General features: G+C 38.8%; 1 protein-coding gene across 1 annotated transcript in view; it reads right to left on the bottom strand.

Moving 5' to 3' along the window:
• The window catches only part of LOC128384063 (uncharacterized), a 111,380-nt gene that overhangs the window by 30,860 nt on the left and 54,888 nt on the right, over positions 1-25,632 (bottom strand). Inside the window, exons 5-11 of the mRNA XM_053343640.1 lie at positions 23,081-23,206; positions 22,857-22,976; positions 22,571-22,680; positions 21,853-21,954; positions 21,472-21,579; positions 21,196-21,333; positions 20,945-21,016 (exon numbers count right to left, since the gene is read on the bottom strand). Coding sequence (XP_053199615.1) covers positions 20,945-21,016; positions 21,196-21,333; positions 21,472-21,579; positions 21,853-21,954; positions 22,571-22,680; positions 22,857-22,976; positions 23,081-23,206 — 776 coding nt within the window. The remainder of the gene's footprint in view (positions 1-20,944; positions 21,017-21,195; positions 21,334-21,471; positions 21,580-21,852; positions 21,955-22,570; positions 22,681-22,856; positions 22,977-23,080; positions 23,207-25,632) is intronic.

A 25,632-nucleotide genomic window follows, 5' to 3' on the forward strand; every position in this document is an offset into this window, starting at 1 on the left:
GTTGAAATTTAGATGTGTAATCAATATTGTGTTTTTAAGGATGTTGAGAGATGGATATCAACCATAAGACTGTGGGGCAGACGGTCCTGGGAGTCTTTGCCATAAACAAAGAAGGTGCAGAACCAACAGAAAAGCTGGAAGATGTTGGAATAATAAGTGCTTCATGACCTTGGTAATGTTGCAAATGCACTGGTCATTTTATTTGTCCTCATGTACTCACTGGGCTTGAGCTCCCCAACAAACCTGAAGTACACATTTGAGGTTGTGCAAAACCTGTGATGGAACTAGATGGTAACAACCTCTCAAGAAAGACCCAAGTGTTAAAAAACAAACTATGTCCTGTCCTATCCATGATCTTGTTTTGTCTTCTCCTGCCCTTTTGTGACTTTCTACAATTTAATCACACACTTCCATCCATCCCCCCTTACACATTTAGTATTTGCAAGCTCCCTGCTTCTTGTGAAGAAGTTTTAATTTTATTTCTTTATGGAAACATTTAAGTTGCTCTTGGTTGCAAATGTTTTTTTCTCTTTTCTTTTTTTCCACCTTGTTCTGTTCTGACACTGCTGGACTTACTGTTTGCATCTTTTCATTTGTTCCTGCTAAATTGAGAGGCTGCCCTTCAGCATCATCACTAAGGTTCCCATTTACTCCTCCTTCAGTTATATACCAGCAGCTCTTGGTGTCTGTGTAAAAACAAAGGCAGTGATATTATAGAATAAAAGACGTTCATCTCAGGAAGTTTGATGTTAGTCTAACATGACATACAAGAACTCTGATAATAAGACTGTAAGTACTCCATGAATCAAAATATTAAAATAAAAGATCCTGTGAGAGGCACTACAATTCATTAGTGACTTACTGGTCATTTTTTGTGTCCATTTCCACACAAAAAAGAAAACTGCAACAATGCAAACAACCAAACTAACAGCCAAACCGATGATGACAGGAGATGAACTGCACTGGACATTTAAGAAATCATCTGCAAATGATACAACACACAGAATAACATGTAATTTATACAACACTGAACCTCAGCTATTTGAAAGTAAAACCAACATGTGAGAATAAAATTGTATCTTTTACCTGCAACAGTAATGTATGTCTCTCTGATCTGGTTGATCTTGTTCTGTTGGACTCTACAGGTGATACTGTTGCTGAGTCTCTTCTCCACAGTCACTCTGCTGCTGACAGTATAGAGACCATCAGGACCTCTGACTGTCTTTGTAGGTTCAGCAGAGAGGAGGTTTCCCTTACTGTCCAGCCAGAACACCTCAGGCTGTGGATGCCAGCCTTTAGACTCACACTGTAACACTGCTCCTCTGTCTCTGTCAATACCTGCTAAACTGATGACAGGCGAGGAAACTGCATCTGATGCTGTGGGGAAAAAACACAGCAGTAATATTTCTCACATTCAAACATAAATATAGAATCATGTGCTTATTGGAAATTGACATAATGGATATAACGTTGTGTTATATTGAATGACCTTTTCGAAGGTATATTCATTACTATAGTATTATTAATATAAGGACATAGGTAACAAGCCTTTTAGGGAACTGTACTTGCTGTTTTAGGTTTTGCTACTTTGAAAACCTTGAACATCCATTTACTGAGCTATGGTCTATTTAAACTTCATTAAAACTGGTTTGAGGAATGTGGTTTTACTCATTTCTGAAGAATAATGGCTGAAAGCTGTGTTGATTCTACCAACATTCTTTTCTGCATAGACGTCACCAATCTGCACTATAAACACATCTAATGTAAAAATTTTTTTTACCAAACTTACCAACAACAAGCTCAACAAAAGATTCTTTATTAAAGTCTGGAATGAAGCATCTGTATTTTCCCTCATCAGAAAGTTTCACTTTAGAGAGTTTCAGTGAAATGTCTCCCTGCTTCAGCCCGTTGATGGACACTGATGTTCGCTCCTTATAGGATTGATGTTTAGCACTTATGAGTTCCTGACCAGCACGGCACACATGGACGTCTCTGGGGCTCAAGTCAGGTCTCGTCCACTCCACTGTCAGGGCAAAAACATCCTTTGCAGGTTGCAGTTGACATGGCAAAATGACGTCACCACCAACTGTTGCCACAATTGGCTGAGATGAACCAATTAACTGGGACTGACCTGGAGAGAAAAAAATATTAATTCCTGCCATAAGAGCTAGAAAATTAAATCTGTTCATCCCTAACCCTAACCCTTTTAGACCATTTTCATTTAAAAACAATCAGTGTAGTATCTGCCATCCATAGGACAGTTTTCTGACAAGTAAACCTCCATGTATCAAAAGGTTTTCACGCTTTTCATTGATGGTAATGATGGTAATGTTTAGTACATGGCCATCTGTCTGCTTACAATGAATCTTACCAAGTTTGGTGACTGATTTTTCCTCTGGTAACTCTATAAGGTTCACATTTATAGTTTTGAAAGAAACTGTTGGATGGATTGCCTCAAAATTTGGTAGAGATATTCATGCTTCACTGAGGATAAATTGTAATATATATGGTGATAACTTTTCATCTACACAATGATAAAGTGAAAATGAACCTGAGTCCATGTTAGTGTTTAAGTTACCTTGACAACAGTGTATCAGGAGAAGATGGAGAACCAAAACACACAAGACTTTGAGCGGAGATTGGAGCGACAGTCTGTTCATCTGGTGAAGCATCCTGTAGTTTGGAAAGAGGTCAGAGATACAATAAATGGAAACATGTTTTAGATTTGTATTGGGTGTTCTATTCCTGAGTAGGCTTTAAAGAATGTTTTGTGGATTTGGCTTACCCAATTTTGCATATACATATATATTTATATATATATATATATATATATACATATATACACATATATATATATATACATATATACACACATATATATATATACATATATACACACATATATATATACATATACATATATATATATACGCATATATACGCATATATACGCATACTCTTCTTATTGAGCCTCTGTTTGAATTCAGACCCTTCCTGGCAAAATGCTTAATTCCTACTCATATAAAAGTAAAACTGGCAACATGTCCATTAATGGAGTTACATTTTCACTTCTGTCAATGCAGATAAATCTATAGAAAGTTCTGCAGCCGTCCAAGCGTATATGCAATCTCATCTATGTATTGACAAATGGAAGTAGAGATACACTTTCACTTTTGTTTCCAGCACAGTTTAGACTGAATCTACATATTTTGGCTATGTTGGACTTGTCTCATCTTTTAGCCTTCATTATAATCGTCTCTATGGTGCAAAATCCATATCCAAATCTGATTGAATGTTATAATAATGATGAATTACAATCACAACATTTGAAATATGTTTCATGTGTCATTACAGTTTCTCTCACACAAAGGTTTTAAAACATACTTAATAGTCAGAGTATTACTGAATACAGACCCACTGCTGTAAGATGAAACATGTAGAAAAGGCTCAATTAAATTCAGAAGACTTACCTGCTGCGAGATGTGTCGGCCATTTCATTACACTGCACATAGTTATAGTCTGTAAATCACTGACAGGCTTATCAGTTGTACTTCAACCAAGATAGTAACAGCCATGCTTTACTTCTTTGACGTCCAAGTTTGGCCATTCAGTTTTTTTTTTTCTTATTTACTCTTTGATTTGACAGGCTCATACTCTTCTCTTAATAAATATGATAATTATTCCATGACATACAATAACATGAGAGAGATCAGTGACCAACCATGAGTAACTTTTCAAAACGTACCCTAACCACTGTCAGTTGATGCAGATTTAACTGACATTTTGAATGCCATAGTTTTACATACTTACGTTTACCTTATTAAAGTATTTGAATTTACTGAATGTTTTTACATTTACATTAGAGAATACTCATCAGATTGCTTTCTATGTTTTTTGCTGCAATGATGTGCAGGGACTCTTCGGGTTAGAGGGGCCGAAAAAAGTTTTGAAAAAGAACATCTTTACTGTCCACAGGGTAAAGGTTACAATATTGTTTGGGATATCTGAACCAATCAGAAAGTCGTAGATGGTTTACCCCTCTTGACTGAGAGTCTATAACTCAAAGACCTCAAACCACAGCAAGAGGAAGTTCAGACCTACATTATATTTAAGCTGCATTCAGTCTGACGCTCAGACAGTCCGCAGCAAGACAGCATGGAGGTTACAGCTCTCTGCTTCCAACTGTGTGAGTACTCACTTGCAGTTTTGAAATTTTCATTAGTTTTTATTTTAATTTAGTTTTTCAGTTCGCTTTTCTATTTCAGTTCAGTTTAGTTAGTTTAACAAGTGGTAAAGTAGTTTTAGTTTAGTTTTCATTTGGTTTTAATCATAGTTTTTCAGGTATTAAGAGGAATGCCTTGATTAGTAGAGGGCTGAAAAGGATGAAATAATGCTTGACATTGAGGTAAAATTTGCTGTGTTTGTGGTCTCCGTACTGGAGGCCATTATTTCAAGAAGTCAAACTGAACAAAATACAGTAAAAATTGATTTCAGTTGACTGAATTATTTTTTCACTGCTAGTTTTAGTTAACTATAATAACCCTGCTCTCTTCATCACAGCGTCATGGTTTCCTCTCTTTTTAAAAGTTTTAGTTCTGCACATGTAAGCATCTCTGTCTGTTGTTCATCCAGTGATGCTTCAAATCATTCAGCTGGGGACACAAAGTCAGAAAGGTGGTAAGTAACTAATACGAAATCAAAGAGATACTGTCTTAATTTGTTGTTTTATTGTTTGCATCAATCTTTAATCTAAAATCTAAAATCCCCATTGTTTCTGTTGTAAAGTGGATACACCTACAATCAAATGTTTTGATCCAGTTCTGGGACACTTTTTAAAAAGTAATTTCCTCTCAGTTTCAGATGCAGTTTTTCTTCGTATCACTCCAAACAGACTGCAGCACTTTAAATACAACTCAGTTTCTCTTAACTGTGATGGAATTGATGACTCAACTCAGTTGAGAGGAATTAGGACTAATGAGAAGTTTACGCCAGCATGTCAAATTAAGAGGACACCAACAGGGTCCTTCTGCACCTTTGCTAGAGCCTTTCCTGGAGACAGTGGAGAATACTGGTGTGAGACTGATGGAGGAGAGAGAAGTAACAGCATCAGCATCACTGTCACTGGTACAGTATGTTCATTATGTTTCCAATACCACAATATATCCATTTTTATAAATATAAATATATCCATAACTTGAGAGAAGATTATGAGCAATGAGCCATCATCGTAAATGCCCCATGTTGACAGCTCAGCACTGTCAATTTTTCAAACATTTTATTACCATTCATGTGAGGTCAAGGTCAAATCAGAACCTTTCTCTGTTCAAATGTATGTGTCTGTGGTAAAATCTAAAATATTGTTTTCATTTACAATACAAAATTACAAATGAACTATGGGGTATGTGTACATCCCTGCCTACTGATTGGAGAAGGGGTGTTGACTGACTTTTTTAGTTTTCTACTGTATTACTGTAACAGTTTACATATAAAATATTTCTAACTTATTTTCATTATGCTGTTCAGGTGGTTCTGTGATCCTGGAGAGTCCTGTTCGTCCTGTGATGGAGGGAGATGATGTGACTCTACGCTGCAGAAACAAGAAAAACTACACCAACCTCCGAGCTGATTTCTACAAAGATGGAGTCTTATTGCGGAGCAGTCCTGTAGCAGAGATGACCATTAATAGTGTTTCCAAGTCTGATGGAGGACTCTACAGGTGCAGCATCTCTGATGGTGGAACATCACCAGAGAGCTGGTTGGCTGTTAGAGGTGAGACATAAGAGTGTTACAGAACAAAATAAAGATGACATTTTTCTAGTTGTATGGCCAAAATTCATGTGGATTATACATGATGATGGTAACCCTACTTATGAGAAGTACAATTTGACATTCAGTGGAAACATAAATAAACGTTTGCTTGAAAAAGTAGTTTAGTTTTTGTGATTTTCCCCTTTTTCCCAATTTTCTACTGATACTGCAATAGTGTACAAAAACATATTTGTAACATTTTCTCAATATGTTGTATCAGCTGCTTCTGTGATCCTGGAGAGTCCTGTTCGTCCTGTGATGGCAGGAGACAATGTGACTCTGCACTGCAGAAACAAGGAAAACTCCACCAACCTCCGAGCTGATTTCTACAAAGATGGAGTCTTATTGCGGAGCAGTCCTGTAGCAGAGATGACCATTAACAGTGTTTCCAAGTCTGACGGAGGACTCTACAGGTGCAGCATCTCTGATGTGGGAACATCACCAGAGAGCTGGTTGGCTGTCAGAGGTGAGACATAAGAGTGTTATATATAACAAAATGAAGATGAAATTTTTCCTAGTTGTATAAATGTTTTTATCTTGAGTAAATTATGACTTCATAAGTATGTGAGAATAAAGAACAGAGATATATGACAAAGACTAGACCTCTGGAGTCCGTGGGTACCCCAGTTAGTAGGATAACGGTTAAATAAATGTTTAATGTATCACATGTTCCTTGTATTGTTGTAACGTGAAAACGTCTCTTTTTTTTCTTATATTCTTCGCATGTCACAAAGAAACTCAGAGCTCTTCTTCAGACGACACCTCCCATCACACCTGTCATATTTACCTCGTCTTAAGGACTGTGTTCACCATTGTGATGGTGGCTCTGCTGCTGCTCCTGGGACTACTTCACTGTGGGAAACTCAAAGTTGCATAGAAAAAAGTGAAATCCACTCACTATCTTGTAAGATTGAAGATTGTCCATTGCGTATCAACCTGTGTGCCTTCATGATGGAGTTTTGTTTATTAGGTCCCGAGCACTGACCAGCGTGAAGCCCTATTGTATCTGTAAACCAACATGCATGGGGAGGCGAGGGCCCGTTCACCGCTGCTTGCAGCTTTAATTTTTATTGAATTTCTCATATTTATACTTATCATGTTTATCAGTTGCTAGTATTGACTAATTTTTGATGAGGCTGTCGCAATACAGCAGCTTGTACACCACAACATTTTATAAGCACGTACATTAATGCTTTTTATTTTAGAACTGCAAAATAGCGACATAAGCTGTTAGAGTTTCTTCCCATGTAGGTATATTTGTATGTTGGCTGTTGAGGTTAATGTCAAAAGTTGAAAACCACAGAGGCAGACGTGCTTTCATTAAAAAATGCGTCTTCAGTCTTCATCTATGTTGTTATTTTAGATGCTGCAGATACAGGTGACCATTTGAGTTTCTAAGACAAATGCACATAATGTAAAGAAACTTATAGAGTTAAACGATCTGAGTATAAACTAAGGTATTAAATATTCACACAGATTAGCAGGTTACACTATGCAATGAAATGTATTGCTTTGCAGTCTGTCTGCAATGCTGTTTATATTAAAATACAACATACATATAATAATAAAGGTGCATACTGATGGTACAGGTTAATACAGTATGTGCAAAAAGAGTGTACTGTGCAAACTTGCCATGTTCAAAGTATTATGTGTATAGCAGCATAACAGAGTAATGTAAAAGGGACTACAGATAAATGTGCAGAATAAAATTATAAATACAAGAACTTAAATTGAATGCCTGTGGGCAGTGCTGTTGGGTTGTATGGACTGCTGCAGATCATTTTCTTTTAATAATGAGAAAGGTGTTTCTATTCTTCAATAAAAAATTATTTGAAAAACATTTGTTTATAGACTATATTCTGGTGTGCATGAAATCCTTGATGCCTTTCTAAAAAATGACCTCTTCCCCAGTTCAGCTTTGATCAGAGAGGGAGTTTTCTGAACTTCTGGCAAGACGGAGATGAAGGCCATGAAGAGTTACAGTACATCCAGAGCTCTTTGTGGACAAGAAGGAGTCTACACTACTCCCCACCAAGGTGAGATCCCTTTTAAGAATAGGTGTCCTCTCCCTTTAATCCCTTCTGCATTTTAACTGTTGCAAAGAGCCACAATCTTCACCAAACTTGACCTCAGAAATGCTTACCATCTGGTCGGGATTTGTAGAGAACTATCAGTCAATCAATCAATCAATCAATCAATCAATCAATCAATCAATCAATCAATCAATCTTTATTTGTACAGCGCCAAATCACAACAAAGTCATCTCAAGGCACTTTCCACATAGGTTCTAAACCAAACTCTTCAGGTTTTAACTTTAAAGAGACCCAACATTCCCACATGAGCAAGCACTTGGCAACAGTGGCAAGAAAAAACTCTGCCTCGACCGGTTGGGGTAAACTACCTTTTGGACTTAATGATGCTCCAGCAGTTTTTCAAGCTCTTATTAAAGGTGAACTCCGGGACATGCTCAACCATTTTGTGTTCTTGTATCTCGATGATATCTTGATTTTTCAAAAGTCTGGGCAGGATCACATCCAAAATGTCCACTGGGTTCTCCAGAGGCTCTTGGAGAATCATCAAAGCTGAGAAATGAGGTTCTATGTTCAAGAAGTGTTGTTCCTCGGCCTTATTGTGACAGCTGAGAGTTAAGAGATGGATTCCTCTGAGGTCAGTGCAGTCTCTGTATAAACACAGTCAGTCCTGTAGCATGGTGTAGAGCAACAAAGTCTATACTTTCAAGTTGTTGGCATAATTCCATGTCTATAAAAATTAGCACAAAGATGGAAAACACTCTTAATACTTAACCCTAACCCCACATAATAAACTACTGTTTGGTGTTAAAAAAAAATGCTTCTAAACTGAAAAACAAAAAAACTAGAAAAAAATCAAAGCAAAGACTTTCATCAGTTAAAGGTGCAGTGTGTAAATATTTTTTTAGCAGCAGTATTTTTCGTCATTTGAAGTCTGACCATCGTTCATGTTGGTTACGTGATAAACCTCTCACACTTGAGGAAATTAAGAATGATATTAATCTTCTAAAAAACGACAAATCTCCAGATACTGATGGACCAATTTAGGAATTTTACAAATCATTTGCTAATTAAACTGGCTTTTTTTTAAGTGTAGAAAAAAACCCCACCATGACTCAAGGGTTGATGACTTTATTATGTTAAAATTGATTATTTATTTACATTATATTTTTGTATCTAAATAAAAAAACACACTGTTACACTTACATGAGATAAAACTATTTTAAATAAAAAAGGAAATTATTGTTTTGAGTAATACAATAATTATTTTCACAGATAATAATAAAAAGTGCTGAAAGAATCTTAAATAGCATACATTTTATTGTGAACAATACAAAGCAAAGAATAATGTAGCGTAGAATGGGTATCTTAAAGATATTGAAAATAGCTCTCGTAATAAGGGGCACCACCTTCGTATGAAGGAAAAGATTTTCTTAATTGGTTGTTTGATTAGCCAATTAATAAATCAATAAATCATAATAATTAATAAATCAATACATTTCTGAATCAGTCAAATATCTAAAGTTCGTGGCTCTACGGTTCAATAGATCCCCTGTATCACTTCAAAGAATAGACATACACAATTGATTGAGTTTTATGGGTTTTATTAACTACACACTACTAACCAATGATGTATAAATAAATGTGATGGTACAATACAATATGAATTCAAGAGGTTACTCGATATAGCAACATGAATGAAAGATGATGGTGAATGATGAACTTAAATGAAAGATATGTAATTATGTGGAAGCTAAGAAAACTTAGCCTATAAGTTTTACTGGGCCTTAATTTTAAAGGAAATTTGAATTACTCGATCTGACATCAACCCTTGATTAATGCAATATTTGGATCCTACTTTCATCCGTGGAGGGTCTCAGCTGTCCGTCCTGCAGAACCACGCGTAACGCACACCAAGTGGAAGATCTCAGACAGCGTCGCAGATTCGGGCGGGGTTCGATGTCCGGGTCGGCTGGCCTCCGTCAGGCTGCAGGTTCCGGTCGTTTTCCGCTGGCAGACTTTGTTCCTCTCGGTTATGATGAGTCGTAGGGTTGACAGACGTTTGTCTGCTCAAAAGGTTCTCTCGGGTTGATGAAAGATGGAGGAAGGGTCTAATTTAACTAGCTCTCTTTCTGGAGAGATCTCAGCGTCAAAATCATCAAAATGTCAAAAACAGGCTGAATGCAAAACTTAATGACGTGTTTACTTAAAGGGCCTTTTTCTAGACGTTGCTGGTGAAAGTTACAAGATTACAAAACTTAAGAAAACTTAGATGAAGGATAACTAAAGATTAAGCTAAGAAGAAAAGAAAAGGTGGACAGAGCAAGACCGCTGGTTCGGGTCATGCTGAGTCCGGTTCAGGTCATGCTAAGACCAAGAAGGGAAGAGGACAAGAGGGCAAGAGCCAAGAGGGCAAGAGAGCGATCCATGAGTGCAGCTGGGTTTTGTCCCTAAGGAGGGCTGTTGTGTCAGCCAATCAGATTCATCACAGCTACCCTGAGGATCTAATTTCCAGCTTTTACCATGTAACTTTTCATCATCATCATTCATTCAGTATTTGATCCTGATTATAAAATGCATACTATAATCTATTGACACAGAACACAGGATGTATTATTCTGTTATTGACATGACATCAGCTTGATTCATCAAGCTGCCATTCATTAAAACCTGAAGAGGATTAATATTATCAAACATAACACATAGTTATTCTACTTATTCCATGATAGATAATTGATTATCACCAAAATGTAAGCATAACATCAGTGTAACACTTTCTCACATTAAACAAACATTTTCATACCAAAATTTAGTAAGTAAGTAAACTAAAGTAAGTAAGAAAGTATAATCACAGTTCTCCAAATACACATTTATCTATGATCGCTGTAATAGCTATTACAGTGGAGGTTTAGGTAGTTGATAAGGATAAAAGTAATTGGTATTGTTTAAACCATACTTTTCACTAAGATGTTCTTATTCAAGTATTTAACACTAATTTTCCCATTCTCATGCTCTGTGTGGCTTCAGGAGACACAGAGGGGGGGAGAAGTCAGGAATGTCTTGTAATTTACGACCGTTGTTCTGTGTGGCTCTTCTCTGAGGAGAAGGAGTCTCTTTGATAAATTATGACGTCCGAAGGAGACACCACGTCTGTTTTTTCGTTACTTTATGTAGTTCTGTTCACCCTTGGTTGCCCGTTGGAAGACTGGATGGCTTACAAGCTTCTCATGAGACCCCTCATAAGACCAGAGTCTCCGGGTTTGGGGTGAGAAAGGCCATCTTCCATGCCTCGGGTTAAACCTTATGACCGGAAGAATGGGAAGATGGGACAAACCGGCTCATTCTTACACGGTGAATTATCACTTAATGGTCCCTTTGCAATTAGCTCAAAGCCTTGATTCTGTCCCATGGAATGTTAATGGATCTTTGTTTGTCCAAGAGAAAGACCCTGTTTGTCTCGATCAGAACTGGTTCAATTTCCTCATCTGAGGGTCAAAGGTGACTCTGACCAGAGGATGTTCTGAGCCGTCCTGATGCTGTGTTCACTACATATCCCCCACTTGATACAAATCTCGCCTTCGATGGGGAGCTTTGAATCACCAAGTTGAGGACATCCAAGGCGGCGAAGCAGGTGGCACATGATGACATTGCTATAACCAGGGTTGATGTCTTGGCAAATTCAATTATTCAAAACTGTATAACTACAGAGAGGTACCTGGGTATCTAGTGGTTAGACATTAAGGTGAGAAAATGAAAAATAATAATAACAGTAAATCACTCAAGCTACAATGATTAACTTTATCAGTAATAATCAATAGTTGCTAAGTAGCTTGAGGGTAGCTAAACTCTAGTGTCATTTGAAAGTGTTGTAATGGTTTAGTACTCAATAGGGAGACATGAGGTAAAAGATACACACTATATACACTTACACTTGTCAACATAAGACCCATCATATCACAGCATATCAGACAGTAACATTGCAACCAGTTGTGTGTGAGCATGATCAACCTGTAGTACAACATTAAAATATTCTACTGTGCCCAGAGCCTTGAGCAACATCTCACTCTGGGTGTTAAATACCAAGATTGTGCCTTACACATTTCTGGATGGTTTCTGATTATGATTTTCGCTTGATTATTTGTTCTCGGATCCCAGAGATTTTAAACTGTAACTCATTCATACGCTGTTTGATGGCGTAGATGTTTATGGCGTTGACTAGGGTAAATTTTAACAAAAAGAGGACAATACACAGTTGAGGCTGTGGTTAGCATAGCCCCAATTAGCGGTTTCTCTTTTGTAAGTGGTTGTTTAACCTGCTGAGGTGAGCTCATAATTTGAACTGATTTGAATATTCACCCCCACTTGTACTCAATGGCAGAGTAATTGTAAGTGGTGAACTTAACTTAAGGTGGAGGTGTCACTTGGTTTCTAAGTGTCCTGAGTTTCAGACTTGTGGTCAGTTGATTTTAAGTTGCTATCAAAGGTTTCTGAAATTTTGAGGAGACTGTGATACAGGACAATTTATTTCCACCCCCCTGTTAGTGATTTGCACCTCAGGGTGTTTATGGACTTTGTTCTGTTTATGATTTAACTGGGATGTGTTGTTTTCCAGCAAATCCCATAGGGTTTTTGTCTAGTTTTATTTGGTTAGGGCTGACCCATTTGAAAGTTGGTTCTTTCTGAGCATGTTTTGCTGTTCTCAGGCCAGTCTTTACGATGGGTTTAGCTATGGTGTAGTTAAACACTTTGTCCCCCACTTGGAGTTTGTCATGGGGTGCTCTTTGGTAATAGTAGGCGTTTTGTTTCTCTGCGCTTTTGTTTCTGTGTTTTTGCGCGAAAGCAAAGGTAGCCTGAAGGTTTTTAGTAGGTGCTATCGCAACATTAGATTTGCCTGGTTGATAGGGCAGGTGTTGCGGACGAGTGGTTCGTCTGTCTGTCATTGTTTGACAGGGGGAGAGCTGCATTGTTTTGTGCGTAGTTGCTCTGTAACCTATGTTTGTTGGTTGAGACTGATAGGGGATTAAACAGTCTTTGCTGTTGTCTGCTATGTCTTTTTCCACATGTGGACAGTAGGTGGCTTCTTTCAGTGCACTGTCTGTGACTGTGGCACCTCTGTGGCTCACTTCGGTTAAGTCATGGGCATGCCTGCGCAGTACCCCCCTGTGCTTTCGAGGGACCACTGCCGAAGGGGAAGTGAGTGGGTCGGAAGCATCGACCAGGTTGCCCTTGACCTGTGAGACCAGGCCAGGGATAGAACGCGGGGGCGTGGCAGACACGGCAGGTGAAGACTGAAGGGGAATAGAAGACGCAGTTTCTACATCCAGTGGGCACCGATTGACGGCAAGGATCGAAGGGGCGGGTGGGTGGGAAAGAAAGTCTGTGTCATGTGGGAAAGAACTGGGCAGGGGCTGGGGGACCTGTGTCCAGATCTTCAGCCCTTTAAAGTCTATCAGAGGCTCAAATCGATCAAGGAAGTCTTTGCCAATGAGGAAAGGAATGTTGTTGAGAGGTGACAGGTACACTGGGTGTACAACACTCATTGGTCCAATGGTTATCTTTATCCAAGCTAATGTTGTCAAAGTAGTACTTGTGACAGAATACGGTTGGACCTTCGGAACACAAGTCTGAAGCTTCAAGTCATTGTTTGACTCATGCATGATGGACTGCAATTTTGTGAAAAGTGCTGATGACATCAAAGTGATATCAGCGGCAGAGTCCAGGAGTGCTTCTTGTTCAAGGACATTTTCAAGTGTCAAGGATGTGTAATGTTTTCGGCTGACTCCTTTCTCTGTCAAGTGACCCAGAAATTGTGTAGCTGGTGGGTCAGTAAGGATAATTGTCGCATCCTTGTGAGGAGGCGAAGCTTTTGGGTCTGACTGTACTGCCAAGACTGCAGTGGGGGAAAGGGATTTTTCACCCCCCTGATGTGGTTGGTCAGGTTTATCAGTCATAGCTTTTCGAGCCAAGTTCTGGGCTGGCTTAAGTTCAGGTTCCTTGAGGTTCAAGCAAAGCACTTCAACCACCTCGTGGGGCTGGTTGGAGGCGTGGTCAAGAGGAGTCGGATCAAGTTTCACCGAATCAATGACAAAGATGTCAGATTTTTGAATTTCTTCTTCCTTTCCTTTCTGTACTTTGCGAAGTATACGTCGTAAGATTTCAAGTTCTTCGTGACTGAGGTCTGGGGTTTCAGACTCACCTGTCACGTGGGAGTCTTTCTGTGAGAGAGTTTGTGAGTAATCGTCTCGTCTTGCATCTTTACGATTTTCCCTGTTGTTAGGTGAAAACCTGTTTTGGCGGGATTTCACAGGGTAAAGGTTCATGGTCTTTGAGTGACCTTGTATTCTATTAGGCCAGAATGGTCTTGTGTGTACACGACCTTTGTGGGTTCGTGGGGACCTTGACTGGCTAGATGACTTGGCCAACTGATAAGGTTGGGAGGCAGGCGCTGCCGAATTGTGTCCTATATAATTATAAGCCCCTTCTAGTTCCATGGGCAAGGACTCTGAGTCAGTGGCTAAGATGACAGGATTAGATTGTTTGATCTGAGATTGCTTTTGTTTAGCAAATCCCAAGGAAGCAAGTTCACGCAGTTGTTGGATGGTTAACGTGCGTGGATTTGCCATGATTCCAAGATGGCGACTGGTGCCAGGATGGAGGTTGTGGATGAAGAGGGTTTTGAAGTTCAAGTCTTCCTCCATCCCAGGCTCATTCCTGGAACCAAAGTAGGCCTGAAGGAGGCGATAGTAGTACTGTTGAGGACATTCTTGCCTCCCCTGTTTGACAGTCATGGCGACGATTAAGCCAGATCGTGAGATCGGGTCTGAGAACTCCTTCTCTAGGGCCTGTCTAAGCAGGGCATAATCCTTCCTGACGTGGTCAGGCTGTCGCTCGAGGAACCTGTTGACAATGGTATTGGAAGTCACTTTGATGAGATATATACGATGGTTCGAAGTTGCGTTGGGAAAGTCTCGCAAGTAGAACTCGATATCTTTCAAGTACATGGTGATGTCATAGAAATCACCAGGAGTGGGTTCGAAACGCAGTATGTTACGTGCGATCCTGTCGAGGTCTCGATCTGAGAGACTGTGTGCACCATAGGTGTCTAATGGCAGGTGAGCTGGTGGAGGAGGAGTCATTTTGGCTAGGTCGAAAGAATTTTGGCTAGCCCAGAAGGGAGCCGGCATATGTGGTGAGAAAGCTGGCGAGGACCCACCTCCACGTCTGCTCTCCTGGAAAGAGTCGTCGAACATGTTTTGTTGTGTTCGATCTATCTCAAGGGAATATTGTAGCTCTCTTTTAGTTGAAATGAGCTCACTCTGAGTGATCTCCTGTTGTTTGCGAGCTTCTTTAGCGCTGTCCCTAGCTTCAGCTAATTGTTGTTTTAGCTGTTGATTTTGTTTTTCCAGGTGGGTAGCGTAAGCTTGGTTTCGTAACTTTAAGTTATCAATTTCATCCACTGCGCGTTCAAGGTGGGTGTGGACCTCGTCTCGGGTCTTACTTACCTCACCCAGCTGTTCTTGTAACTCAACTTTTGCTTTGTTAAGTTCAATGCATTGAGCTGTTAGCTCTTTTTCAGCTTGAGCTGCAGACTGTTTGGACACCTCCAGGTGGTGTTTGAGAAGTTCATTCTCTTGTTGTAACTGCTTAACTTGTTGCGCACGCGTTGCCAGATCAGCTCTGGTTCGTTCAATCAATTCATAGGCATTTTTGAGTTGTGCGGCTTCTACAAAAGCTAAGCTACCTAACATTTTAGTTAGTGCTTTCTCTTTCAGTGGCTTAGACATGGACTTTGAAACAAGGTCAGTCATTATTGACTCAACTTCAAAGGGGTTGGTGTGCTGGATATGTGTTGCATAGCCAGGCAGCAAACTCTCAGTTATGTCTGCTAATGTAGTCTCCATATTCTCAAGGAGGTCCTCATGACTTGAGATTTCAGGTACAGTTGAAGAAATCATGTCTAAATTTCGAGAGTTGGACATGACAGTGACTTGGTTAAGAAATCTGATGATCAGTGAAGAATCTTAATTAAATTCTAAATTAATTTGTGTTAAATACACAGATTGAAGTTAAGATCTGTATATTACCTAAGTTGTTTGTAAACAACTATAGATAGGCTTGTATATGTTTGCTGTGAAGCAGAAACAAAGAAGGATTATTATTATGATGGTTAAAGTTATTCAGTTTAGTAAGTAGTCCTTTGGAATTACTTTGGATAAAGGGTTTAAAATTTTACTGTTGTTTGCTTTGACAGTAAATTTAAAATAGTAAGCTTTGCTCCTGTTAAATTAATGTGATATTAAAGTATGGAAGCAAGCAAATATACTATGTGTAGTCATTTATTGAATTTATTTGTTTTATGAAATAAATCAATCAACTTACAGTGATGTGAGGATGGGAGGGCACATATGGATATGTGTGTACTGAAATTCAAAATCACTTTTAAGAGTTCTTTAAAAGTACAGTTTAATTCAAATGTAAAACAAAGTTATCTGTTAGGACTAGTTTGTACTAGTTTGCTGTTATGTTTACAAGTGTTATTAATCTTAAACAGATTTCACACAAATTTATTTCAATGGCAAAGGGTAATGCCAAAATTAGTAATTAATTAATCTGTTAATTAATTATTATCTTTAAACCAGATTTGAATAAATTGGTTAAAGTTCACACAGCTTCTTTACTTTTACATGGACAAAGATTTGCATCAAAAAGGTATTCAAACACAGTTGACCAAATCAGCCATTAGGGGGCGATAGGGATTTTATCCTCTCGAATTTGTGGAGCAGCGGAAGAGGAAGACGGAGGCAGTGTCGTCAGAGCTGACGATTTTAGCACCGCCCACTGAAGGTCCTCCGTTGCTAAGCTAAGGGCTATTCACTTTGATTCAGGACACAGAAAGAGCTTCACTCTCTACAAATGACCTCTTTTGGCCTTCTGAACAATAGATCACGAGGCTCGGCGGCCTCGTGTACTTTACTCTGTCTCTGAGCAGAGTGTTGGACGGCTCTCTGCACCGTCTTAAAGCACAGTTTTAAACTTTCACCTCAGCAGCTTCAACAAACCGAAGTTACGTTAGCAACCGTTATTATTCACAGAAGTCTCTTCTGGTATTTTAGCAGCTAGCCCTTATGAAGCACTAGTTAAAATAATGAGATATTCTCAGAGCTGGTTCAGCATTTAGCTGATAATGCTCAACAGGTCCGTTTAAGCAGCTATTTTATTTCTTAACGGTTCAAATCACAGCAGCTTTGGACAGGTCAGAGACGGGCTTCTTTTACATCCGTCTCTGGACAAAATGCAACTAGCAATTTAACACACTAGTCGAAGTAGAGGGTATTTTCACAGCGTTAGCGTCAGCATTTAGCTGCTACTATCAACACACGTCCTCTCTGGGGCGTAAAACAAATGGTTCAAACACTTGTATTTATTCATGGATCAACACGGGCTTTTCCCCGATGTAACACAGCGCGGTGTCGGGACACACCGAGCAGAAATAAACCTCTTGGCCAAACTACAACAGGCAGCTCCGGTTGTTAGCAGGCTAGTTAGCTAAGCTAACCGACAAACGCAGAGGGTTTTAAGGCAGGTTAAATTCTCTGGGACACGCAGATAAATTTACCAACAACTCAGAGCGGATTAACGGACTACTGGAACACGCAGATAGCCGTTATCCACCAAAGGCCTATTAATAATAAGCGTGTATTACGCTATATGCATGCAGACTTTGAAAACAACGACATGTGTAGGCTGCAGACGCTACATCTATTGTTTTAAAGTCGATTTATGCGCTTCCTGCACTCTGTCGCCACCGGAGGACGAGAGGTGACTTACAGCTAAGCGAATTAATTTTTTTCAGCTTCACAATTCAAATGCTTAGTTTAAATCATGAGTTTACAGGCTTAAAGATTTAAAGATGCTCACACACAAACCAGCAACAAGCAGAAAGTCAGCAACAGCAGAGATATGCCATGAGTGTTAATTCAATCGTCATGTTTTCCTTTGAAGTGAATACAGTGATATTAAAAGCCGTCTCACACTGGGCCACCATAATAATGTAGCGTAGAATGGGTATCTTAAAGATATTGAAAATAGCTCTCGTAATAAGGGGCACCACCTTCGTATGAAGGAAAAGATTTTCTTAATTGGTTGTTTGATTAGCCAATTAATAAATCAATAAATCATAATAATTAATAAATCAATACATTTCTGAATCAGTCAAATATCTAAAGTTCGTGGCTCTACGGTTCAATAGATCCCCTGTATCACTTCAAAGAATAGACATACACAATTGATTGAGTTTTATGGGTTTTATTAACTACACACTACTAACCAATGATGTATAAATAAATGTGATGGTACAATACAATATGAATTCAAGAGGTTACTCGATATAGCAACATGAATGAAAGATGATGGTGAATGATGAACTTAAATGAAAGATATGTAATTATGTGGAAGCTAAGAAACTTAGTCTATAAGTTTTATTGAGCCTTAATTTTAAAGGAAATTTGAATTACTCGATCTGACATCAACCCTTGATTAATGCAATATTTGGATCCTACTTTCATCCGTGGAGGGTCTCAGCTGTCCGTCCTGCAGAACCACGCGTAACGCACACCAAGTGGAAGATCTCAGACAGCGTCGCAGATTCGGGCGGGGTTCGATGTCCGGGTCGGCTGGCCTCCGTCAGGCTGCAGGTTCCGGTCGTTTTCCGCTGGCAGACTTTGTTCCTCTCGGTTATGATGAGTCGTAGGGTTGACAGACGTTTGTCTGCTCAAAAGGTTCTCTCGGGTTGATGAAAGATGGAGGAAGGGTCTAATTTAACTAGCTCTCTTTCTGGAGAGATCTCAGCGTCAAAATCATCAAAATGTCAAAAACAGGCTGAATGCAAAACTTAATGACGTGTTTACTTAAAGGGCCTTTTTCTAGACGTTGCTGGTGAAAGTTACAAGATTACAAAACTTAAGAAAACTTAGATGAAGGATAACTAAAGATTAAGCTAAGAAGAAAAGAAAAGGTGGACAGAGCAAGACCGCTGGTTCGGGTCATGCTGAGTCCGGTTCAGGTCATGCTAAGACCAAGAAGGGAAGAGGACAAGAGGGCAAGAGCCAAGAGGGCAAGAGAGCGATCCATGAGTGCAGCTGGGTTTTGTCCCTAAGGAGGGCTGTTGTGTCAGCCAATCAGATTCATCACAGCTACCCTGAGGATCTAATTTCCAGCTTTTACCATGTAACTTTTCATCATCATCATTCATTCAGTATTTGATCCTGATTATAAAATGCATACTATAATCTATTGACACAGAACACAGGATGTATTATTCTGTTATTGACATGACATCAGTTTGATTCATCAAGCTGCCATTCATTAAAACCTGAAGAGGATTAATATTATCAAACATAACACATAGTTATTCTACTTATTCCATGATAGATAATTGATTATCACCAAAATGTAAGCATAACATCAGTGTAACACTTTCTCACATTAAACAAACATTTTCATACCAAAATTTAGTAAGTAAGTAAACTAAAGTAAGTAAGAAAGTATAATCACAGTTCTCCAAATACACATTTATCTATGATCGCTGTAATAGCTATTACAGTGGAGGTTTAGGTAGTTGATAAGGATAAAAGTAATTGGTATTGTTTAAACCATACTTTTCACTAAGATGTTCTTATTCAAGTATTTAACACTAATTTTCCCATTCTCATGCTCTGTGTGGCTTCAGGAGACACAGAGGGGGGGAGAAGTCAGGAATGTCTTGTAATTTACGACCGTTGTTCTGTGTGGCTCTTCTCTGAGGAGAAGGAGTCTCTTTGATAAATTATGACGTCCGAAGGAGACACCACGTCTGTTTTTTCGTTACTTTATGTAGTTCTGTTCACCCTTGGTTGCCCGTTGGAAGACTGGATGGCTTACAAGCTTCTCATGAGACCCCTCATAAGACCAGAGTCTCCGGGTTTGGGGTGAGAAAGGCCATCTTCCATGCCTCGGGTTAAACCTTATGACCGGAAGAATGGGAAGATGGGACAAACCGGCTCATTCTTACACGGTGAATTATCACTTAATGGTCCCTTTGCAATTAGCTCAAAGCCTTGATTCTGTCCCATGGAATGTTAATGGATCTTTGTTTGTCCAAGAGAAAGACCCTGTTTGTCTCGATCAGAACTGGTTCAATTTCCTCATCTGAGGGTCAAAGGTGACTCTGACCAGAGGATGTTCTGAGCCGTCCTGATGCTGTGTTCACTACAATAAGAAGATTTTTTTTTTTTTTTTTTAAAGTTCTCATCCCAAATGAATAATGCTTTTCCTGAGGTATAATTTTGGTGTTTTACTATTCACATTCAGCATTTTAGTGTTTTAATGGCATTAAAAACTGGTTGGTGAACAGGGAGACTATTGTAGTTTAGAAGAATCAAAAATAAAGTGACTGTAAAATAGATTAAAACACTGTGTGGTAGCTCGGCTGATTATTATACTTTAGTGGTTTTCACAATCTGTTCATTACAGTTGATGAGCTCAACGAGGATTTTGTCTCCTTCGGCCCAATGATTCAGGTCCTTCCATATCAGGTCAGAGGGAGGAGAATGGAAACCATAACTATTGACCCATATCTGTAAAATCCAAAGTTCACAGATTTCACAACAATCATCATTTAAGTTAAGAAAGAAAGAAAGAAAGAAAGACAGGAAGAAAGAACATAAATGAATAAATCAAAGACTTACCCTGACACTCTTCGCAGCTTTGAGTTTAAATGACTTGTTAAATGTGTACATGATGGGGTTTTGGTTGTTAACCTTCACTCGTAACCTCCAGCCTTCCAGTTTCAGGTCCTGCAGGAGAGAAATTGGACACAAGAAGGAGGATGAAGGAAAAACAAACAAGTTAATGTTACAGTGTTAAATCCATGAGTGTGTGACATTTAAAGTGTTGACATGAAAACAAGAGAAAGTAGATTCTGAGGTAAATACTGTAGAGGGTCGTTAGCTTGGCTTTAATGGTCCATTTAAAATAATCCTGGATACACTTCATCAATGTAGAGCTACTAAACCTAACAGTACATGTTCTCATGTTTATACACAGTTCATCCACACAAACACCATCACCTCTTTAGACTTGTTGAAGAGACGGAGATAGTTTCTATCTGGGTCGAAGTCCACAAAGACTGTTGCCTCTCTCTGTGGGAGACAACACACACAGACACACATTAAGCATTTAGCGTTATAAATAGAAGCTCTTTTCTCACGGTTGGTGGTTAAAGTTGGTAAACAGGGAGAAAATTGTAGTTTAAATGGAGCAAAAAAGTAACTGTAAGATAAACTAAAACACTGTGTAGCAGCTGGACTGATTATTATACTTCAGTGGTTTTCACGATCTCTTCATGACACTTGATGAGCTCAACGAGGAGTTTGTCTCCTTTGGCCCAACGCTGCAGGTCCTTCCATGTCAGGTTAGAGGGCCCAGGAAAAGGGGGAATACAACCTGAGGCCCATATCTGTAAAATACAAAGTTCACAGATTATAACAACAATCATCATCATTTAATTTAAGAGAGAAAGAAAAAACAAATAAATGAAGAAAGAAAGAAAGAAAGAAAGGAAGAAAGAACATAAATGAATAAATCAAAGACTTACATAGACTCTGTCCTCAGCTTTGAGTTTAATTGACTCCTCAAATGTGAACATGATGGGGTTTTGGTCGTTGAGCTTCACTCGTAACTTCCAGCCTTCCAGTTTCAGGTCCTGCAGGAGAGAAATTGGACACAAGAAGGAGGATGAAGGAAAAACAAACAAGTTAATGTTACAGTGTTAAATCCATGAGTGTGTGACATTTAAAGTGTTGACATGAAAACAAGAGAAAGTAGATTCTGAGGTAAATACTGCAGAGGGTCGTTAGCTTGGCTTTAATGGTCCATTTAAAATAATCCTGGATACACTTCATCAATGTAGAGCTACTAAACCTAACAGTACATGTTCTCATGTTTATACACAGTTCATCCACACAAACACCATCACCTCTTTAGACTTGTTGGAGAGACGGAGATATTTTCCATTTTGGCCGACCTTCATAAAGACCTCTGTTGAGTTTTTTCGAGCCAGGTTGCTTGCCTCTGGTCTCTGTGGGAGAGAAAACACACACACACACACACACACACACACACTATCATGTTATTCATTAAGGTGAGTTGAAATTTAGATGTGTTATCAATATTGTTGTGTTTTTAAGGATGTTGAGGATAACCATCAGACTATGGAGCAGATGGTCCTGGGAGTCTTTGCCATAAACAAAGAAGGTGCAGAACCAACAGCAAAGCTGGAAGATGTTGGAATAATAAGTGCTTCATAACCTTGGTAATGTTGCAAATGCACTGGTCATTTTATTTGTCCTCATGTACTCACTGGACTTGAGCTCCCCAACAAACCTGAAGTACACATTTGAGGTTGTGCAAAACTTGTGATGGAACTAGATGGTAACAACCTCTCAAGAAAGGCCCAAGTGTTAAAAAACAAACTATGTCCTGTCCTATCCATGATCTTGTTTTGTCTTCTCCTGCCCTTTTGTGACTTTCTACAATTTAATCACACACTTCCATCCATCCGCCCTTACACATTTAGTATTTGCGAGCTCCCTGCTTCTTGTGAATAAGTTTTAATTTTAATTAATTTTAATTAATTTTAATTTTCCTCTTTTCTTTTTTTTCACCTTGTTCTGTTCTGACACTGCTGGACTTACTGTTTGCATCTCTTCATTTGTTCCTGCTACATTGAGAGGCTGCCCTTCAGCATCATCACTAAGGTTCTTATTTACTCCTCCTTCAGTTGTATTCCAGCAGCTCTTGGTGTCTGTGTAAAAACAAAGGCAGTGATATTATAGAATAAAAGACGTTCATCTCAGGAAGTTTGATGTTAGTCTAACGTGACATACAAGAACTCTGATAATAAGACTGTAAGTACTCCTTGAATCAAAATATTAAAATAAAAGATCCTGTGAGAGGCACTACCATTCACTTGTGACTTACTGATCATGTTTTGTTTCCATTTCCACACAAAAAAGAAAACTGCAACAATGCAAACAACCAAACTAACAGCCAAACCGATGATGACAGGAGATGACCTGGACTGGACCTTTAAGAAATCATCTGCAAATGATACAACAAACAGAATAACATGTAATTTATACAACACTGGATCTCAGGTATTTGAAAGTAAAACCAACATGTGAGAATAAAATTGTATCTTTTACCTGCAACAATAATGTATGTCTCTCTGATCTGGTTGATGTTGTTCTGTTGGACTCTACAGGTGATGCTGTTGCTGAGTCTCTTCTCCACAGTCACTCTGCTGCTGACAGTATAGAGACCATCAGGACCTCTGACTGTCTTTGTAGTTTCAGCAGAGAGGAGGTTTCCCTTACTGTCCAGCCAGAACACCTCAGGCTGTGGATGCCAGCCTTTAGACTCACACTGTAACACTGCTCCTCTGCCTCTGTCAATACCTGCTAAACTGATGACAGGCGGGGAGATTGCATCTGATGCTGTGGGGAAAAAACACAGCAGTAATATTTCTCACATTCAAACATAAATATAGAACCATGTGATTACTGGAAATTGACATAATGGATATAACGTTGTGTTATATTGAATGACCTTTTCGAAGGTATATTCATTACTATAGTATTATTAATATAAGGACATAGGTAACAAGCCTTTTAGGGAACTGTACTTGTTGTTTTAGGTTTTGCTACTTTGAAAACCTTGAACATCCATTTACTGAGCTGTGGTCTATTTAAACTTCATTAAAACTGGTTTGAGGAATGTGGTTTTACTCATTTCTGAAGAATAATGGCTGAAAGCTGTGTTAATTCTACCAACATTCTTTTCTGCATAGACGTCACCAATCTGCACTATAAACACATACAATGTAAAAAAGAAAGTCAACTTACCAACAACAAGCTCAACAAAAGATTCTTTATTGAAGTCTGGAATGAAGCATCTGTATTTTCCCTCATCAGAAAGTTTCACTTTAGAGAGTTTCAGTGAAATGTCTCCCTGCTTCAGCCCGTTGATGGGCACTGATGTTCGCCCCTTATAGGATGGATGTTTAGCACTTATGAGTTCCTGACCAGCACGGCACACATGGACGTCTTTGGGGCTCAAGTCAGGTCTCATCCACTCCACTATCAGGGCAAAAACATCCTCTGCAGGTTGCAGTTGACATGGCAAAATAACGTCACTACCAACTGTTGCCACGATTGGCTGAGATGAACCGATTAACTGGGACTGACCTGGAGAGAAAAACAAATATTAATTCCTGCTATAAGAGCTAGAAAATTAAATCTGTTCATCCCTAACCCTAACCCTTTTAGACCATTTTCATTTAAAAACAATCAGTGTAGTGTCTGCCATCCATAGGACAGTTTTCTGACAAGTAAACCTCCATGTATCAAAAGGTTTTCACGCTTTTCATTGATGGTAATGATGGTAATGTTTAGTACATGGCCATCTGTCTGCTTACAATGAATCTTACCAAGTTTGGTGACTGATTTGTCCTCTGGTAACTCTATAAGGTTCACATTTATAGTTTTGAAAGAAACTGTTGGATGGATTGCCTCAAAATTTGGTAGAGATATTCATGCTTCACTGAGGATAAATTGTAATATATGTGGTGATAACTTTTCATCTACACAATGATAGAGTGAAAATGAACCTGAGTCCATGTTAGTGTTTAAGTTACCTTGACAACAGTGTATCAGGAGAAGATGGAGAACCAAAACACACAAGACTTTGAGCGGAGATTGGAGCGACAGTCTGTTCATCTGGTGAAGCATCCTGTAGTTTGGAAAGAGGTCAGTCATACAATAAATGGAAACATGTTTTAGATTTGTATTGGGTGTTCGATTCCTGAGTAGGCTTTAAAAAATGTTTTGTGGATTTGGCTTACCCAATTTTGCATATACATATATATACACATGTATATATATATATATATATATATATATATATATACGCATATATACGCATACTCTTCTTATTGAGCCTCTGTTTGAATTCAGACCCTTCCTGGCAAAATGCTTAATTCCTACTCATATAAAAGTAAAACTGGCAACATGTCCATTAATGGAGTTACATTTTCACTTCTGTCAATGCAGATAAATCTATAGAAAGTTCTGCAGCCGTCCAAGCGTATATGCAATCTCATCTATGTATTGACAAATGGAAGTAGAGATACACTTTCACTTTTGTTTCCAGCACAGTTTAGACTGAATCTACATATTTTGGCTATGTTGGACTTGTCTCATCTTTTAGCCTTCATTATAATCGTCTCTATGGTGCAAAATCCATATCCAAATCTGATTGAATGTTATAATAATGATGAATTACAATCACAACATTTGAAATATGTTTCATGTGTCATTACAGTTTCTCTCACACAAAGGTTTTAAAACATACTTAATAGTCAGAGTATTACTGAATACAGACCCACTGCTGTAAGATGAAACATGTAGAAAAGGCTCAATTAAATTCAGAAGACTTACCTGCTGCGAGATGTGTCGGCCATTTCATTACACTGCACATAGTTATAGTCTGTAAATCACTGACAGGCTTATCAGTTGTACTTCAACCAAGATAGTAACAGCCATGCTTTACTTCTTTGACGTCCACGTTTGGCCATTCAGTTTTTTTTCTCTTATTTACTCTTTGATTTGACAGGCTCATACTCTTCTCTTAATAAATATGATAATTATTCCATGACATACAATAACATGAGAGAGTTCAGTGACCAACCATGAGTAAC

Source organism: Scomber japonicus, chromosome 22, assembly GCF_027409825.1.
Source record: "Scomber japonicus isolate fScoJap1 chromosome 22, fScoJap1.pri, whole genome shotgun sequence".
Classification (NCBI taxonomy): Eukaryota; Metazoa; Chordata; class Actinopteri; order Scombriformes; family Scombridae; genus Scomber; species Scomber japonicus.